This window comes from Ursus arctos, unplaced genomic scaffold (genome assembly GCF_023065955.2).
Source record: "Ursus arctos isolate Adak ecotype North America unplaced genomic scaffold, UrsArc2.0 scaffold_29, whole genome shotgun sequence".
Lineage (NCBI taxonomy): Eukaryota > Metazoa > Chordata > Mammalia > Carnivora > Ursidae > Ursus > Ursus arctos.
Window position 1 is genome coordinate 8,827,190 of NW_026622974.1, and position 21,186 is coordinate 8,848,375.

Consider the following 21,186-nt stretch of genomic DNA (forward strand, 5'->3'; position numbering starts at 1 on the left):
GACTTTGATTTCCGGTCTTCCTAAAAACTAGGTATCAGCATGACTTATTAGAAGAAGAAGAATTATTTAGGATCATTCTATGTCGTTAATAGAAAAAGGAATAATGGAATATCATAATAAAGAGAAATAGTTTTATAATAGAGAAGTGTCATGATATTAGTCAGGTTTATTAGGGCTTCAGAGGAGTATTCCAAGAAAAGTGGCAGAAATTCGATCAATTTAGTGAGGCGCACATAAATTGAACTTAATCAGACTGCCTAAATTGCTTTGGAAAAAATGCTGTAGGGAATAGACTTTTATTAGTTCTGGGTGAGGATGAATTTGATGATACAGCGAATCCTGTTCCACTTGTAATCTTGAGTTTCCCATGAAAACCATCAGGAATAACTTTAGAAATATTATGTGAGGCCGAACTAACGACTGAAGGACCTATACGGTCAATGTGTGGTCAATGGTGTAGGAGTAACAATGCAGGTACTGCAGTAAGAATACTGGCTCCACTCCAGTCTGAGTGGACTTCGACAATTACTCAGTCTCTGTCGGTGCACAACCCCATTACGTGCTAGAACTGCTCCCAGGGACTTACAACAGACACGCCTTGGGCCATCCTGGCCTCCAAAACATTCAGTTCTCCAGAGATGAAAGAGACTTCCTGACCCTGCGGTCTTACTATCTCTGAATTAAAACAAACAACAACAATAAAACCCAAGAGAACTGAAATCATTGCTGGATAAGTAAAGCTAAGTGTTGCTATAGGACAGTCAGATAAAAATATCTAGGTTTTCTATTTATGAAGATTGGATTCACGGGGCAATTATTTAATGCTGCACTTCACTTTGCTAGTACAAAGAATCCTGATGAAAAAGGAAAAAGGCACAGTTCCATTTTATGTTTCTCAACAAGGAGACCCGGAGTCCTACAATTTCTATATAAACATTAACTCTCAGAAGCACACATCGAACATCCTTCGATCAGTGAAAGTGTGAGGTATCTTTTGCAGATTGTATTTACCCATTCTGCTCTGGAAAGATTCAACGTGACCTTTTGTTAATGATATAAAAGTGACTAATTTGTTTAATGGGAATAAAAATGCTGATTTACCACCCCAGTGGGCAGAGATGTTTATCAAATCAGGTATCACCTAAAACAAAGGTAGGAATTAACTCCTTATTCTTTGTAATTATTAAAAATGTTCAGCATTTTCGCTGTGGTTGCTTCACAATTCCAACATCTTAGTTGTCGTTGCTTCACGATTTCTACAAGATGTCTTGTATTTGCATATATGCTTCACTTTTGCTGGTTAAATAATCTCACGATGATCTTGACAGTTATTATGCATCGGGGAGGAAAGACCTGAAGATGGGATGATTTGGGGGATCATGGAAAGTTCCACTATTCCACAATCTTCTGGCCAGGTCTTATTTGTGATTAATAACCCTCATGCTTTTTCATTTTGATATTTCTTGGTCCATACCCATAAAATTTTCCTGCTTTGTATTCATTTTTTAAGTCTATAACATTATTGGGATTTTATGCTGACTTCATAACCTTCAGAGTAACTGATCATAGCAAAATATTTCCTTCCTTACGGAGAGCAGCTTTCCACTGACCTCAATTTTAATGAATACGCTTTGAAAAGAAAACATTTATTACCAATTGAAACAAGCATCTCTGAAAGACTTCTCCCACCAGTAAAGAGTAATTTTTCTTTTCTTTTCTTTCTTTCTTTCTTTTTTTTTTTTTTTTTTTTTTTTTTTTTTTGTAATAGAGCACCTGAGCAGGCTGAATCTGATATAACCCCAACGCTGGATTATTCAAAGCTCTGGATCATTTTGGACTTTAAGATTCAAGTTACCGCACTGTACTGATTACTTCCCACTTAGTTGTCTTCCTTCTTCACTAGACTAGGTTTCTGGAAAAAAGGATCTGTAACTTATCTGTAACGCCCCAGCCTAGTGCAGTTTCTGAAACAATGTAAAGACAGAATACATCTCTATTAAGAAAGGCTATTCATTGAGATCTGGCAGATACAGAGAGAAGGAAGTTTGGATCACGGAAGATACTTGTGTATCTTTATAAAGAATGGAACATTATGTGTTTAAGACCCAGGAGACACGTCAACTTCCCCAACTTAAAAGTCTGCTGAAAACAAAAAGGCAGTGAGGTGGAGAATGAAGTCTACGTATATAAGATTATGCAGCCAGAGAGGAAAAGGCCAGGAGAATATAATGACTATTTCCAAGGTCACAGGTAGACGATAGTTCAAACAAACAAACAAACAAACAAACAAAACAACAACAAAAGATCATTACGATCAGAGTTCTCCTTCTTCACTGAAGGAAGAACAAATAAAAATACCTCTTTTAAAGATATATGTGGAATAATTTTCTTTGAGAGGGACATTAAGTAGTGAATAGGTTACTGGAAGAATTTATATAAACAAGGCTTTCTGAAATGTGGAGATTAGATAACCTTCTAAAATTTCTCTTAATGAAGGCATATGAAAATATATGCACATAATACGATGCCTACGTCAGATTCCTTTACACATGCATGCTACAATTATTGGATGTTCTTTAGAACAGTGAATAAAAGAGAAATCGATTCCCTATCGTATAGGCCTCTGCCAAACATGAGTATGGATTCAACTTTCTCGAATGTTTTTGGTTTCTGCCAAAGATAAAGTATTTAATATAAAGATAGGAGTGGGGTACCAAATGTTTGACTTTCTTTTTGTGACACATAATTTCAAGTTTTCAGGGGCCAGGGGCACACATCGCATCATTCATATGGGCGAGGAAAACATCCTTTTCACCTCATTCAGTCAAGTGATTTATAATTGCCATCTAAAAATAATAAGAGAGGGAGTATGTGATTTGTGAATCCACTAGGCTGCTAACGGAAAAGCTCTCTACTGACCGAAGAAGGGCACTTACATTGTTATGGCTCCTATGTAGTTGGAACTGCTTTAAATATTCATTGCACTTTAATGAACATGCTTTTCCTTTAATTAGACATGGTGTTTATACTGTTTTAATCTGGACTGATTTGCCACACGGATCTGGGAAAGTCGGGATCTGTTTATGAATGAGTTAGAAGTCTCGAGCTTGTTAAAACTAGTAGTTAACCTTCTCAGAACTCTTATGTCTAGAAAAGAAGTACAATATTATTTTCACAAGTGAAAAGATTGGAATTTAGCTGAAGGTTAAGTAAAATTTGGCTAAGCTAAGGCTGGGAATATTCTTGAAATTCTTTAATATCATGCTTTTAATACTCAAAATGTGACAATTAAAAGATCATTAATTCACTTGATCTTTCATTCATTCAACACATAGTTATCTCCTACTATGCACTTATCAAAAGGATGGGCTAACAATCGATAGCATTAATGAATTAGTTACAAGGTAGCAAACAATGACCACCTCATGACGTGAAGGCATTTTGGTTATCCTGGTGAAAATCAAGAAGCTAATAACAGCTTAATAAAAAGTGGAAGTTTATTTCAAGTCCTAGTATTATACTTCTTTGAACTCTCATGATTTATTATATTTGGCTCTATCACCCTAATAATATTTATCATGTGCCTACAGGTTTTCTTCATTAGTCTCCGTACAAAAATGTATTAAGTAAGCATGCCTTTTGAAGTGTCAAGGGATATATTTTCCCAATGACTAGCAATCCAGGACATCTTTGGAGCATAACAAATTGATTAAGACATCATATTTCTGGGCAGTCAACACGAGATTAAGGAATTATTGGAGAGGATGAAGTTGTTTGTTTAGCTAAAGAGCTTTCACGGAGGCAGTTTACCTGGTGGGGAAATGGTACTGTGATTTCAAGGCAAATTCTCTCTCCGTTGGGACCTCAGACAAGGCTTGAGGATGGGCTTCAGGAGAAACAGCATTTCCCCCTTATCCTTTCATCCTTTGCAAAGTTGCTGGGTAGGATGGCGGGATCTTTCTAGTCTAAGGTCCTTCAGTGCTTCTCAATCTGGTTATCCACTGCAATCATACAAAGACTTTGAAAACACCAATGCTCAGGCCCTTTCCCCAGAGATTCTAATTCAATGTCTGGGGAGGGGCTCTAGGGCATCATAAAATTGGAAAGTTCCTGAATTGTTTCTTTTGAGAAGCACTGAACTATAGCAAGTGGAAAGCAGTAAAAATTACTTCATAACAGGGTGAGCCACAAGCTACTCTTAGAAGCTTAATCTTGGATGTGGTCCTCAACAAAGTAATTTACAGCATTTTGGAGTTGGTCTATAAATAAATCAGGTCCTTCTAATTTTTATCCAGGGTCTTTTCTTGGCACACCTGCTCCCCTGGAACTTGTTGACCTATATTTGTATCTTGCTTTTGTAAGTGCCTATGCTTACAAAAGAGACATTTTAAATCACGTAAGAAAATGCTCTTTTCCTACAGCTTCTGTTTGCAAGCCAGAATATGTTGCTTTCTTCCTTATGCCTATGAAAGATAGTGAAAATCAGTTCCCAAAACACTGCCCCAGAAACACTTTAAAGATAACAATAAATGAACAATTAAGTAAATTATGTCACAGTCACTTGCCAAACTTTTGAGCAACCGGTAAAATTATAATTATGAAAATGCTTATGAAAAAATGAAAATAAACAGGATCAAAAAAGACATATACTGTATATAACAACTGTGTATTTTATAGTTAAAGACTAGAAATAAATCGTTTTAGAATTGGTTAGTAGGATTGTGAGAGATTTTTCACTTGGTTTCCTAATATTTCCTTGGTATTGTTATGCTGTTGGTTTGATATAAAAAATAGCTATAATTTATTAAGAAACTACCAAGTGCCAGAAATTTTGAAAATCTATAGAATGGATATTAATAATACGATTTTTTAACAGAAAAACTGAAGGACAAGGACATTAAGTAACATGTCTGAGTCACAGAGCTAGTAAATGACAAAATTGAATTCAAAGATTTGTCTGTTTCCTTTTTATTACCCTCTTCATCCTTATTTAAAAATTTTAAAAGAGGGACTTAATCAGTAAGAGCCCCACCTCCTATCTCAATGCATTAAGAAATAGGACACACTTCAATAAAAACATTTGTTGCTTTAGGCTATATGTTTAACACCATTAATATATTTTCTGGATACTAAGCTGAAGCAAAGATGAGAAGTGAGGATCTCTTATCAATTTAGTTATCAATTAACCAAAATATTCTTCTGTCAGGAAAAAGTTAAGTAGGATAATATCAGTTTATAAATAACTTTTTGAGAAAAGTTAACTAAAAATATGAAGTTGGGCATTGTTTAGTAAGAGACATACTGATAAGATGTGATTTTAATTAAAAAAAAAAAGTCTAAAATGTCTCAGCCTAGAAAGGATCCAGTTCCTTAAATATAATCCCCAAAGTAAAAAAAAAAAATGGCCGGAAAGAATGAAATGATAATAAAAGTCAAGTTGCTAATACTGATTTTATGTGCCATTCCCTTAGAGAGATATGCTCCATCTATGAAAAGGGGTCATTAAACTAGTTCAGACCCTGAGCTTCTCAGCCCCCTGGGAGCTCTAGCAGGGTGTGTGTCTGTCTCTGGGGGCACTTACTGGTGCCCCACCATCTCTGTCCTCATGTTCCATTACTCAGGCTCTGCCTCCTCCGCCCAGGAATTGGCCCTAAAGAGATTATCCCACCAACTGCCCTGTGCAGGAAGACCTGGTTCGTGGGAAGAGAGAAATGAAAAGCTAGAATTTCCTCGCATTTTTTAAAAGCTAGAAATATGAACCAGATAAGATCAGTGCCCTTAAAAGTCTTATAATCTTGAAGGAAGGTAAGACCGATTCTAAATAGCACATACACCTTCGTGCTATTGTATGCACGTTTAATACCATGATTCATCTTTGTTTCTAATGCGACATTTCATAGGGGTAACCTATCCTGTCTAGGGTTCAAATTTTGGTTTGCTGATATTCCCATGCTACAAATTTTCACTAATCCACACCCATCATTTACTTTCTTTAATTTTTTCTCTTGTGTATAAATATTCTTAATCTTCTCATACATGAAGTATAAAACAAAAGACATTTCTGCTAAATGGAATCTTTATCCGGTGTAGTGTTCAGGTAAGTTTCTTTTATTCATTCGATTTTCATTTCACTAGCAAATGAACACTTGGAACTATTAAAACGATAAATGTAATTTGAGTTTCCTGTGGGCAGAATGCACAAATAAGGTCGTAGTAAGAAGAATTTAAATTTCACTTGCTTGTGTCCTCACTTTGAGACGGGAGCTCTGGCCCCTGAAAACTTTGCCCATGCATCTCTGGGAGTCCTTCTGCTATCTTTACTACATCCCAAATAGACTTTTCCTGGTCTTCTCCAGCCCCCTGGTTGATTGCCACTATCGTGAGTTAGCACTGGTGCTGGTCCCTGGGACTGTCTCAAGTCAGTGCTGTGGTCTTCAGATGGGATTCTGTGAATTTTCATACTACCGGGCTGCCAGATAAAATACCGGACACCCAGTTAAATCCGAATATCCAATTAGTAAAGAAAGCAATATATATATAGGACACACTTATACTAAAAAAAAATTGTCCTTTGTTTATCCAAAATTCAAATTTAACTTGGTGCCTTGTATTTTTATTTGCTAAACCTGGCAACCCTACCAGGTGCCCAAGCCATGTCATCATCCCTGCAGTCTCTGCTGAGCTAAAGTCACATGTATGCTGTGTACAGGTGGGGAAAATGTCTCTCTCTCCCTCTTCTGATGGCCTTTAGCCCAAAGCTACATTGCTCATGCCTTGTACATCTCAGGACCACTCACAGAAACAGCTTTCAGTGTCTTTCTGTGGCCGTCTATCTTTAGGGTTTAGACACAGCCTAAGAATGTCGGACTCACCAGGGTGGACTTTTTTCCCCTGTTCTCTTAGAATTTCCCCCCAAGGGCTTGCCCTACAGATCTCCTTATTGACTAGCTCCTCCCAAGCAAGTCGATTTCTATAGTGAAGGCTACGAGCTCTACTGGCCCATGAGGAAGAGACAGTTTTATTTTAGCAAAGACTCGTGACAAACCTGTAATGACAGTTAGACTGTGATTAAGGGAACTGCCTTCAAAGTACCTCTAAAGTGTGTGCAAGTGTTTTCTACCTTTAGAAGCACTTAGAGAAATTCCATGGAAAAAGTGGCTTTGGGGTCTCAGCTTGTAAGAAGTATGGGTGAGTCTGAGAGTGTGAAAGAAATTCCAAGCAAAAAGAACAGTATAAATGGAGGTAAGAAAACAGGAAAGTTCAGGGTGGGCTTACTTTGGTCTGGTGACAGCACATGATGTACTGTAACCTGAAGCTACAGGGAGAGTTGCGGGCCTGGCCAAGGAAAGTTCTCCATGGCCATGGTCAAGAATTTGTAATTTCTTCTCTGGGCAATGGGAAACACCTGCAGGATTTGGTTAGAAGAAAATATAATCAAGAGATGCATATAGTCTTGTTACACAGGCTATGTTCCAAGTGAGAAATTATAAGAGAGAGATTAGATTATCACACAAATAGGTAATGCGTAATGAAGGCCCAAGAAGGAGGGAGGAGAAAGAAAAGGGGAAAAAAAATGAAAAGGAGACATTGGTCTGAAACTGTGGTAATCCATTTTAATCAGCAGAGGAGGGTTTTTGTTTGTTTGTTTGTTGTTTGTTTATTTTGAAATTCCCGATGCCCATGCCTTTTCCAGACTTATTAAGTCAGAATCTCTGGGGATGAGACCCACATATCAGTATTTTGAAGGCCCCCCCCTCATGATTCTTACACTCAGGCAAGATTGAACGCCATTATTGTAGAACGAACGTTCTCCCACTTCAGTAGGATTCAGTCAACCTACAGGGCTTGTTGGGTGCCACTCTTAAAGTTTCGGCAGATCTGGAATGAGGTCTGAGGATTCATATTTCTAACATGTTTCTAGGTGGTGTGGATGCTATGGGTTCCAAGGACCATGCCAGGAGAATTCCTGGTGTCAGGACCCAGTAATTAGCTATTACTGTGTATATATGTCTTGGCTGGTTGGGGGGTAGGGGAAAAAAGAGTTAATTATGTGACATTCTGAGCCTGATTAAATGACAGAATAGAGATGCCATTCAAAGAGTCATAGATGTAGAAGAAAATAGATGTTTGGCTTGAATGAGAAGATTGGGAGAATAGACAATGAAAAGGGGCCATTATAAATATGGGAGTAGTAAGAAGAAATAGCCAGTAAGAAGTAAGGAACCGTCAGAAACGTAGGAGGAGAACCAGAACGACACAAATGCCACTAGGGGAGAGAGTGGTCAAGGCTAGCTCTACTAAGAATATCACAAAAATGTAACCTCCGAGATACTTCCAAACCCAGTGAACACAGAAACCAAGGACCCACACTTTCCTTATCTGCTCTTTACTACCCTTAGCAAAGAGAGGTCACAATCAGAATGATAACCCTGGAGGCAGCTTAAGGTCTTTAGTGCAAAAAACACAGGGATCTGTATCCCTCATACTGTACCTACTAAGGAAATAAGGATACTACCATATGACAGAAAGCTTTTTCAGCTTTGAGGGTTGAAACAAAAAGGGCTTTTCACCCAATCTGGATAAGGGCCGAGTATCAGTGCTCAAGGAGTTCAGCCACCAGCAGCTGTTAAGAATTTACAATGAACCGGGTGCAGTTCTACTGCTGTATACCTTTCCTGCTCACTATATGGACCGGTGGCATCAGCATCGCTTGCTAGAAATGCAGACTGTCACCCACACCAGACCTCAGAAACAGAATCTGTATTTTTAACAAGATCCCCAGGTACCAACTAGAGTTTGAGACACGCTGCTTTTAGGTATCATGAACTCATTTAACCTACTCAATGCTAAGAGGTAGGGACTATGAGGAGGGGGCTGAGTTACAAAGAGGTGAAAATATTTGTACAGAGTCAGAGAGCTAATGGGGCAGAGCAAAGATCGACACCCAGACAATCTAGATCCGTAGACCTGGATCTAACTTGTATTACACCGACCCTCAAGGAAGTCTTACAATGGCCCTCAGCATCCTCCCCATCATTGCTGGAAACTTCCATCCACAGTGGCTCTCATCCGATGCTTCTAAGGTACACGTCCTCCCTTTTGCACTCTGTGTCTACCATCCAACCCACGCATGTTAACCTCCTCACACCTTATTTTTTGGCTCACAATTGCCTCCTCAAGAAAACCATTTCTAACACCCCAAGAATTGGTATTCCACTCATTCTACTCTCACAGCACCGTGTGTTTTTTCCTCCATCATAATCTGTAGTTACGCATTTATGTGACTTTTGTCTTTTTTACGAGGCTCAAGCTCCTGGAGGGCAAATGCACATCTGTTTTGTACCCCACAGAATATTCAGTGCCCAATACAGAGCCTGGCACATAGCCGACACAATCGTTACCTGAATGAGTGTGCACAGCAATGGCTTTTGAATCAAATGTGCATCTTGCCCATATTAGCATGACCTGCAGTGACAATCAGAACCGAACACTCTCCCTCCATGTAATTAAGAAACCTGGTGAGGTGAAAGCACAGACCTGAACATTCAAAGGGAAGTATAAACTTTGAGGCTGAACCTGAACCATCCAGGCAAGTCTACATCTGACACGAACATTCAGGACCTCCCAAAGCTATGAGAACCCTTTGAACATATTTCCGCTTTCCAGAATCCAGAGCCTGTACTCTGCCTTCAGCGAGACACAGCAGAGGAAAGTCAGAGCGGCCCAGGTGAGGCCTCTCCTCATTGGGAGGGTAGCTCTGGAGGGAAAACATGGGCTGTTCTAACACAAATCCTATAACTAAACAGAGTCCATTCATTCTGAGCGCGGCTCATCAGGTACCTTTCACAGGCCCTGAATTCCCTCGAATGACAGAGAATAAGCCTTGATTTCCGTGAATGGCTCTGCCATAATCATCCTGTCTGAGAAAAGCATGGAATGCAAGGCCATTTTAAAAATATGCTTCACTGTAATTTCGTGTTTCATTTTCCCAAATACTCTTGCTCCTATGGATAGTTCCTATACCTTGTGTTCTCATATTATATTAACATAATTAGGCTAACTAGGCCTTAATGTTGCTACTCTTGTGAAATAACTGCAGAGGGGCTTGAGAAAAATGCTGCTGATGCTTTTTTTTAAAGAGACGGTTAGATTTAATTTCAACATTTTTGGAAAATATTGAACGACAGTAATCAGCTTTAAGCTTAGCCAGGTGACAGGCCCGACTACAGATGATAGGGACGAGGGTTTCTCTGTGTGGAATAGCTGCTCGCTAATTCTCCAGGCGTTTCTTCAATGTCTCTATCACGTGACTCAATGATATGGCTACAGGCTCAATTACTCAATTTTCTTATGGGTATTTTTGGTCTGAATTGACATATGTTACTTCAAGCTGAGCCATGAATGAGGAATACGTAGGTCAATCTTGTGTCTTAGCCCTGAGCTTCTCAAACTCTCAAATGCATACGAGGCATCCTGGGGCCTTGTGAAAATGCAGATTCCAGTCAGGTGTGACCTGAGGAGTTTTCATTTTTAATAAGCTCCCAGGTGACACTGATGCTGCTGGTCCATACGCAACACTTTGGGCAGCAAGGTCTTAGAAAACAAAAGGAAATTGATTTTGTGGTTTACAATGCAACTTGGCACCCTTGTAAGCCAGAAGCATTACCTAAATGTTGCTGTGTGCCAGGGCTGTGATGAATGTAACCCCATCCACCAGCATGAGGGCAGAAACAATCCAGAGAAATGAGTCACTCCCAGGGCTCCACCCTGGAGAAGGGGCCCCGGGGTGATCTGTTTGACTCAGGGAAGAAACAGACCTGCTGTCCAATCTACAGCTGTCTTATGCAAATCGAGAACCTTGGAATTTCCAGACTTCCTCTTTAAAAATATTTATACTGAGCGCATAGAGAAGTGTTTGGAAGTATCTAGAATAGGTTTGAGCATATGCTGATCACTCTAAAATTGAATTAAAAGCAATGTGGTTCAATAATGATGTAATAGCTATCGGGTTAAAATGGAAAATACTCTCCAAACACAATGTAAAAGCAAAATATAATAGCTTGTTTCAGTTAAATAATGTGTATCATAGAAAAGATTAAGAAAACAACCGTTAGAGCTAATTATTGCTTAAAGTGGCAGGAGAAGCAAAGGAGTGGTTCATTTTGTGGGGCGAGTGGCCTTAGTTCCTCCTGTGCTTCTGCCATGTGGGATAACAAAATTATGAAAATTATTTAGTTTAGTTAAAAATAGGTTTATTGTTAACGCCAAGGGGAAGGAGATAGACCCCCATATCAAGCAAGTCTTTTGCCCATTTGAATGCTCAGTGTTGGAGGAGGTCATCAAGAGGACATAACCGCCAGTTGACCCACGAGCTGGACCTGGGCAATCAGAGGCTCCTCACTCCCTTCCCTGGCCATGGAATGTATGTTCTGTCTACTGTTCTCATAGTGGGAGACGTTTTCAAGGATGCGGCCTGAGAGAGCAATGTGTTGTTGAGACCATCTGGACGGTGTATGTGACTGAATCCAGTTAGGCCTCTATATAGATTTTTAAGATTCTTGCGGGCAGGTATAGAGGTCTACTCATCTTGGGGCTGCCCAAGACAAGTCTCATAGGTAAGTTCTCTTGCTCATTACACCTGCCACCTTCCAATCTAGAGTGGCCTACTTCTTTCGTTGGTCTCTCCTTGCCCTCTTTGTGTGATGACCAGTTTCTAAACCAGCACTCAGAAAAATTTAATTAACTAATCCTGACATGATGGCTACGAAATAGATGTACAATAATTTCATTAGGATATTATGATAAACATCCTTCAATAGCATAGTTCACATCTAACCAAACACATCTACTTCATTCCACAGGAAAAAAATATTCTGGTGTATATTCCCAAATCCACTGGGATGATATTTACCTACTACACAGTGGAATGTTACAGAAGAATCCTAGAACTTGAGGCCCAGACTGATGATGGGACTTGTCCATTGTCACACAAATCTTGAAAGAACTGGGTTTAGAACTTAGATATCCTGAACATGTTTCAATTTAGTCTGCATTGTATTATCCCCTACTATCTAATCAATCATTTTTCCTGATGCCCATTTAAGACAAAAACACCCAAGCTTGTCTGGCACAAAATCCTCTGTCTGAAATCCTGGGGCCACCTTATAGGTTTCCCACTTGCCATTGATCCTGGAGCCTCACCATGGTTTGCTCTGAGTTGATGTGAAATGCTATTAAAGATGAAACCATGTGCCAGTGAGAAATTTGCTGAAAAACTTGTAGCAGGTTCCACGGTAGGCAGAAGGTAGGAGCATGTCCAGACTAGGAGTTTCATTCCCTTAGGGATGAATAAGAGAAGTGAGGTTTCATTTCACCCTCTTATGGACTGGTGACTCTGAGGGAGCCGGGGCACTATTGTGAAAGATCAGCAGTGGTCTTTTAATGTGGATTTGAGATGGCTTGGGAATTCCGGCACCAGATTTGTCTTAGTACAAAGGCCTGTTGCTACAAGAAATGGCACAGGGTATGACAGGACCTAGTATAGTATTGTGATTAAGAATATGAACTTTGGTACAGGCAGACCTGGATTTAAATCCCAGCTTCCACGTGTACTACCTTGGGGACCTTGCAGAAGCCATTTAACCTCCTGGTCTTTAGTTTCTTTACCTATCAAATGAGAATAAAAATATTCCCCTGACTCATAAACTTGTAAAAATAACACGGTGTGTATAAAGCACCAGTAACGCACAGTACGCAATGTGAACATTCAATAAGGTAGCAGTGTTTTCCCCTATTAAGGGAGAGAATCAGGAAAGTAAGCTTAAATCAAAACGTCCTCTGAGATAAGATCCTGACACGGATGTCTTGCAAGATTTTAGGACAAATTAAGGAAAGAGGTCTATAGAATGACCTTTCTTAGAAATTTCTACAAATAATGCCGGTCCTCACTCTCCATGTTGGCTTAAGTTGCCCTTCCACTGAGATTGGAACTAAATAGTCAAAGGCAACATCTTCCAAACCTGGACATGTACCCAAAGAAACACTGCTCCTCATTCAGAAATAGGGAAAGTCTTTTTTTGCTCCTGTTCTTAAGTGTGGCGTATCGAAGCACGGACACTTCAGTTAAACATCGGTTCATAGGTGTGATATTAATGAAATTTAATGGGAGGACAGGCTGCAGGGGAATCAAATCTGCTTCATGTCTTCCTCGCCATTTGCTATGGACTGCATTTGTCCAATTCTCCTTTACCTGTGCCTTTCACTGGGGTAAAAATAAAGAACCGGGGACATGGAAATTGTTACTTTCTTAGAATTAGTCAGATGGAAAAGTGAGGTCATGGTGGCCTACACTGAGAAATACCACCTGCAAACATCTGAGCCACTTGAATAATCATGGAAACATTCCTTGGAGTCCAGAGCAGCCCTTGCTTAAGGATTTTGAGTGCCTGATTCATTTTATCCAAGAGCCTGGTTTCAGCAATATGTTATGTATTTCATTTAAAAATTCAGTCTGGCCACATTGTATTAACTTTACAATATGTAGGTCTAACAAGTGGAGAACAAAAGGCCTCTAAACCAAAAACACTTTATAGAAATCTGGAGAATGTAGAGAATACCTTTAAAAATAAAATCATGCCACGGAAGGTTGAAAAGTGGTGATAATTTTGTGATATCACAGTACAAGTGTACAAATTAATAGGCTAATCAAGGATATGGGTACTATCTACAAAGAATCGGATTAGGTTGGAGTAAGGGAACGTAAATCGTACGCATGGAAGGAATATAAGACATGACCTTTGTGCCTAATTGGGGATATAATAATGGATATAATAATATAAAGATTTTACTGACAGGTACACTTATAGAGCTCATATTACAGAGGTGTAGGAATTATAGATTTTGGCATCTTCACAGTTTTTGAAAATGTGTGTGTGTTTCATTTCTTCTGTAGTATCCTAAGCTGACTCGTGCTTTTTTCATACTAGCTTTATTTGTTTGAGCCTCTGTTTGGATTTCCGTGCCAGCCAACTTTCTATGTCCCTGCTTCTCTGGATCACCTTGTCAAGATAATCATGTTTATCAGAAGTCCTAAAGCCTTCTGTGCTCGGGACTACCTGGGTGCCTTAATAATAGTTGGAAGATGCCCTTCCAACTGTCAAAATGGTTTCTGGCCACTTCTTTCTGTCAATCAGTGTTTACGCATCCACAGAGGATCTCCAAGAACTGACCTACTGCTAATTTCATGTCAAGAGATTGCCAACTCCTACTCACATTATCCAGCCAGTGCTATTTATTTTGCATTTTTTCCACAACCCTGCTTCCCTGGCCCATCAGTAGCATCTTCCGCCATGAAAATTTTCCATATTGAGTTGGGAAGGGCGGTGACCCAAGTATGACAGAGGAAAGCAAAATGAATTACAGAGCCATAAAATGTAAGTGTAAAATCTCCCCTCAAATCGCCTACGCCAGAGGTTCTCAAACTTTACCGCGCGTCAGCATCGCAGGGACACCCTTTGAGAATCACTGACACACGCAAATCAAAATCATTTCCAAATAACATGTAATCCAAACAAAAGGCCACTTCGTTGTGCTCTGTGACAAGGAGTTCTTAACCTAGAAGTCCTTGGAGACACTGTGATAAGATTCTAGGTGTCCATGGTACTACACAAATTATATTTTATATTTCATTAGCATGGGTGAGATTACCTCTGGATGCTTGAGAGGGGACACTGTTCTCAAAAGAGACTCAAAGGATTCCTTTTCTCAAACAGCTTCTACAACTCCCACTGATGCCATGCAGAGAGCGTCCAGCCAGCACACTGGACGAGGCACTGGCATTAGAATGTAGCAGAATAGGGTCTACAGTTTACAGAGCCAATGTCTAATTCTCCTGTTCTTCTTATGGTTAATGGAATAATTTTACTATTACTACACTGACCTTTGTAATCAATTACTCCATTCTACTATGATCACCCGCTGACTCCTACCAAGGTGTAGATCTACCAACCAATCAGCCAAAAAGTTTAGATGGAGCACCAGTTATAGGCCTAGTGTGATGGGGGCTCAATGAGGAAGCCAGAAAGTGCAGAGTCCCTGCTCACAGATAACTCTGGGTGAAGATCCTGACGTGTATTACTTTTAAGTCCCATGAGAATAAGAACCTTGCTTTTCTTACACCAAATTCTGTCTTGTGGGCCTAGAAGATCCCCTCCTAAATCATGGGAGCACAACCAATTATTAAATGAGTGAATCTGAGATCTCAGGGGTTTATACTGTAAATGTCATAAGGATATTTCCAGGTTAACAAAATATTCACAGCGGCTGATTGGACAAAGCTTTTACACCTGGAGTACTGCTGAATAAAGAAATAAGGGACCCAACTAATCACGCATATGAAGAATCTGCAAACTCGCCTCCATAGGGAAAACAAATTGAAGCTTAAGTATGAAACAGTTTCAAACCTCTCTTTACACCAGACGTTTGGCCTAGCTAAGAACTCAGGTAAAAGAGTATAGACGAGGAGATCACCTCTCCACTGCATCCTTTTCTGTAGCAAGTCATCATGCTGATGGCAAAAGATGAAGGTAACAAAAAGCACGCTGCCCAACCACATAAAGTCATCAGGCTTCCTTCACTAAGTGTGAAGCAGGCAAGCCCTTACCTAGATTTCAAGCTGATGAATCATCTGTCTAGGTTCAGCAAACCCCAAGGGACTACTCAGCTTTGTAAAACTGAAACCCTATCAGCCTCTGGATGCATTTAAACAAAGACAACATGTTAAGAGGAGGCAGGTTATGAGGCTTTCTGAGGAATCCCTAGTTTCTAAGTGCATTAAGTCCTCCTTTGATGTACAAAAGACAGTCTTTCAATCGAAAAACGAAACAAAACAAAACCCTGAGAAAGTTTTTTAAAAATCATGTAGGGATGATGACTATATCAAATCCATAAACAGAAGTATTAATGATTTCCTATATTAGGCCACCCATTTACCCAAACTGAGCTCCTTCCTATTCCATTATCTCCACGGAAGCACACGCATAGCCTTATATCCATTAGAAGGAAGAAAATTCCTCCTTCTTGGGAAACACCTGTCTTGGGAGTTCTCGGTTCTGAGCATGCACAGGGTCGAGCATACAAATGGTGCAGTGACTCTTTTGGAAGTCACATTTGTCCCTGAAACTTCAGTCACCTGGAGACTGCATGCCTCATTGCCTGCAGCAGCTCAATCCTGACAGTGTAGAATGAGTTTAGAAATCTCATTTGAGGAACAAAATTTGAATTGAGAGTTTAAACAGCACAATATATTTAATGCTGAAATAATCTTTTTTTTTTTGCAATTTTTGCTGACCGTAGATCTTTCTTTTTCTTTCTTTCTTTCTTTCTTTCTTTCTTTCTTTCTTTCTTTCTTTCAGGCTATTATAAGGATCTTGGTTTGGTTTGGATTTTGTCATAGAAAAGGAAGATAACAGGACTCAGTAAACTAGTACATCAGTTAGCTGCATATCCCCATTTTTACACATAGAAAATTTCCGCTTCTTTTGCTATGCCAACACACTTACACATAATTCCTGGAATCTCTACTACATTCACATCCACTGCTTTCAGACACACACTCACAAGGCACCAAAACACAAAATCTCTGCATGTCAAAATCAAGCCAGGCTGAAGATGTGAATAGGGGGATACGGCACCAGGTGGATGTGTAATCAGTAATAAGAAATACATCGAGCCCCATAATGAAAAGAAATCCCCCAAACTGTTCAGGATTCCCCCTCCCCCTTCCATTCACTGATTTATTAACCCTGAACAAAGATGTAATTGCAGGGTCTCAGAAACAACTTTTTTCCTTTTTTTTTTTTCATTTTTGGCATTTGTTTTGTTTGGCTTTGAATTTCTCAATATCTAGTCATACCATTCATTGCCTGTTTTCTTCACTCGGTTGCCCATCTTTCCCCCCCAAGAAATGAAAGAAGCATTAGCTTCTGAGTCTTAAGGATGAGACCTCTGCATTTTCTTTGCTTGTTTAGGGCAAGAAATGAAGTGCTGCCTCTTTAATTGGCAGAAGCATGCAGGAGGAGCATACCTTTAATTTAGTGTTGGGATACCTCACTTGCACCCTGGCTGTTGTCTTATTGGAGACGGCAGCCTGCCTGAGATCCTCTAGCACTGAAATAATATCATCCAGCACGCATTTCTTATCCTGATTTTTCAACACACACAGATGGGAAAAAGTATAATTATAGCCCTTGTGGTTCACCTTCATTTCCAGCACGGCTCGGTGGGTCTGCAGGATCCCCTCAGCCTGGAGCAAAATATTGTCCCCGGGTGGGGAGAGGAGGATCACCCTGCCATACCTCCCAGGAGTGTGTAAGTCCGAATAGAGCTGGCTTTTGGACTGGTCCAGGGGGAAAAGGCTGCTGGCCAGGCTGCGCTCGATCTTGGCCAGGCTGTGGCTGGGAGCGACCAGGCGCTCCAGGTCGCCCTCGGGCTGGAAGCGGTTGAGCGCGCTGAGGCCGAAGGTGATGGTCAGGACTGCGGGCACGGTGAGGAAAAAGACCGGGTGCCGGCTCACGCACAAGCCCAGCCTGTGGCAGAACGACTGGAGCCCTCTGCGAAGCACCTGCCGCAGCATCCTCCACCAGATCCAGCTCGCAGGCGCTCCCGGCCGTCTTAAAAAGCACATGTGACATGTGTAAGCGCCGGGCTACCCCCCACTCCCCCATCCCACCCCATCGGGGCCAGCCCCCTTCCTCACACCGCCTCCTCCCCGCCGCCTCCGCGTTCACCCCCAACCACTCTGCCTGGTCTTTCCCCGGCCCCACCTCCATGCGCTCCTACTACTCTTTCAAACACTGCAGCAAGTTGCAGCAAGGCGGGCAAATATCGACAGCGCGCGTGGGGGCCCGCGGCGGGCGCTGCGGGGGCACCGCGGGGCCCACCCCTCCCCGGCCTCCCCGCGCCCTCGCTGCCTCCAGCGCCCCTCTCACCGCATGAGCAGCGTTCCCTCGGTCTAGCCCTTCATCTCGGCGCTGCAGTCCCCCGGCCTCCCTCGCTGGAGGTGGTTCCGTGCGGAGCGTCCCACAGATGTGGATTTCCTCTCCGTCCTGATGGGGTTCGGTGCCTAACTGGAACCATGTGCCTCGGTGTTGTAAGAAGCAGACATGTGCCCCAGAAGGGGCGGGAGGGGGGGCGGGGAGGAGAGAGACTAGAAGGGAGGGAGCGGTGGGGGGGGGGGCAGCTAAGCTTTTCTTTTTTTAAGATGCTGGCAGTTATTTTTAGAGTTTTGTTTTCCCTCTTCCCTCCTCGCTGGAGTGAATGGAAGAGGAAACGGGTGAAGGTGTTGCTGGCCCATTGGAGCAATGGCAATTAGAGCCTGGGGTGGGGGGCTGGGCGTGGAGGGAGGGAGCTCGAGAACTCCTGAAGGCAAGCAGCGTTTTTGCCCCTCCAGTTTCCCTGTGCCCTCGAATTCTGCTTTTCCGCTGGAGAAAAGGGAGCAGAGAGGATGATGCTGCATTTTTAACATACCACAAAGCATGCAAGGGATTTCCTTGCAACACCTTCCACGCTGTCATTCCACAGACTAGCAGGCTGCAGCCCAGGGCTGCCAGAGACCCCATCTGTTGGTGGTGCGTTGGGGCTCTAGGGAACCTTTCCTAGCTGAGGTGATTGGAGAGGAGGCATTTACCAATAGCAGTCGCCCAGGGCTTGGTGTGTGTGTGTGTGTGTGTGTGTGTGTGTGTGTGTCCTGTGCATTGGTAGTGAAGATCCACAGGCAATGTGTGGTTTCCCATTAAATACTACGTTCACTTTCTGTGCTTGTGAAGTTTAGGACAAAAAGTTCTTAAAGCTGGTTTCAGTTGCCATCCTCCACTCTCCCTTCCGTCAGGTTTACTCTGCTAGGAAGTGGACCAAGAGGCTATCTCATTTTCTCTTGTGAGTGGAATTCCAGAAACAAAAATTTTGGGACACCCATCATACAATTTTTGCCTGAATAAAAAGGACTAGTTGGCTAGGGGGAAACACATTGGAGTCATTTGATGTGTAAAGCAGTGAGTCTACTTCACCACAGAGGAATGAAAATTCCCGCCAGGTACAGTTCAGCCCTCAGTACCCACCACTGTGAAGGTGGGAAACTCTCACCTGCAGATCCCATCAACTTCCAAAGCTTTAATATTAATGTGTGTGTGTGTGTGTGTGTGTGTGTGTGTGTGTATGCGTGTGTTTTATTTTTTACTGATGGGACCTTTCACGAGGCCCAATGTTCTGGAAAGAATATGAAGTCTTGAAGACAAGTTCTAAATTTGGTTGTGAACTGGAGACCTGCCTTCCAAAGCTTTTGTTCTTTTTTCATTGACTTCATAGAGAAGATTGAGTTTCAAGAGATGATTCATTCATACTTTCTTAATCATCGTGAAAGGACCTGTTCTTCCTCACATTCTTAGAGATGTGCCCATCTATGCATACAAACAAGCTGAAGGACTCATCCTCTTCACGATGCCTTTTATTGTTGCTAGTGGAATCAGTTTTTCATTTAGGAGACCAATGAGATTGCAGAGAGCTCAAAATCAGGGCAAGGTAGCTCAAAATATTAAGCAAGAGTAATAGTTTAAAGGTAGTGTTATATATAAGGTTAGAGAAAAATTCCAGCCTTTTAAACTGAAAGTGACGTTGATGACCATTCAGTTTGCATCCCCACTGTGGGCAAGAATGGCTTCTATAATATTCTTGATGGCTCTCCACACAGCCCATGCTTCTATATGGGATTTCTTTTCTATTCTACTCTATTATTCTATTCTATTCTATTCTATTCTATTCCATTCCATTTATTCGATGCTTTTCTTAAAAAATGTTTTATTTATTTATTTGAGAGAGAGCATGAGTGGGAGGGGCAGAGGGAGAGGGAGAAGCAGACACTCCAATGGGCAGGGAGTCTGACAACATGGGGCTCAATTCCAGGACCCTGAGATCATGAACTGATGTGAGGGCAGATGCTTAACTGGCCCACCCAGGCGCCTCTCAATGCTTTTATATCAGTATGGCCTCATGGATATTTATAAATACTTCTATTGCGTTTGGTTTATAATTCAATACCACTTCATTTACTTTATTGCTCAAATTGTTCCAACTCTGTCCATTGGCTTCTGTCTCCCTTTGACGTATCCCATTATTATTATTGGGTCCTTTTTTTAAAAAAAAGCATTCCGTACTTTCTTGCACTGTAAGATATTCCAGGCTTGTTTTGTACCTTTCCTGCCCCAGTATCAGCCATTTCTCTAAGAAGCCCTGGTTTGTTTTATTAGACAATGGTATTAGGAACAAAAATTTGGTGCTAAATGGGCAACTTGCTGTTGTGGTGTTATCACTTCTAAGCCTTCTCAACTGACAACAAGGAAATACATGGTTGTACAGCTCTTCCTTAACTTATGCTGCGGTTATGTCCTAATAAACCCACAGTAAGTTGAAAATATTGTAAGTTCAAAAATGCATTTAATACGCCTAGCCTACCAAAATTACAGCTTAGTCTAGCCTTCCTTGAGATGTTGAGAACACTTACATTAACCTACAGTTGGACAAAGTCATTTAACATGAAGCCTATTTTTATTTTTTTAGACAGAGTGAGTGCACATGTGTACGGAGGGCAGGGGCACAGAGTGAGGGGGTGAGAGAGAATCTTAAGCAGGGTCCATACGGAGCCTGGCCACAGGCTTGATCTCACAACCCTGAGATCATGACTTGAGCCGACGTCAAGAGTGGGGCTCTCAACCGACTGAGCTACCCAGGCGCCCCCACATAAAGCCTATTTTATAATGCAGTGTTGAATATCGCATGTAAATTGATTGACTGGGGTGCTGAAAGTGAACAACAGCATGGTAGTAAGGGCATCGGTTGTTTACCTTCCTGATCGCTTGGCTGACTGGGAGCTGGGGCTCACTGCCATTGCCCAGCCTCCCCAGAGATGGTCTGACTGCATATGGCTAGCAAAATTCAAAGTCTGGTTTCTACTGAATGCTTGCACAGCGTCATGAAGTTGGCTGAAAAATCATATGTTGAGCCGTTGTGAATTGGGGACTGTCTACATACTAATCTGTGCATATGTGTATCTATAAATAGTTCTTTATATGGCTGTCTATATCTATATTAAGCTAAACATGAGTTTATACTTATGTCCTCTGACTTTAGTCTATT

The 21,186-nt window shown here is 41.4% G+C and overlaps 1 protein-coding gene across 1 annotated transcript in view; it reads right to left on the reverse strand.

Annotated features, from left to right (window-relative positions):
* PTCHD4 (patched domain containing 4) overlaps positions 1-17,683 on the reverse strand; it is a 179,174-nt gene extending 161,491 nt beyond the window's left edge. Inside the window, exon 1 of the mRNA XM_057303981.1 lies at positions 17,084-17,683. Within this exon, the coding sequence (XP_057159964.1) occupies positions 17,084-17,683 (600 nt within the window). The remainder of the gene's footprint in view (positions 1-17,083) is intronic.
* Between the last annotated feature and the right edge of the window lie 3,503 nt (positions 17,684-21,186).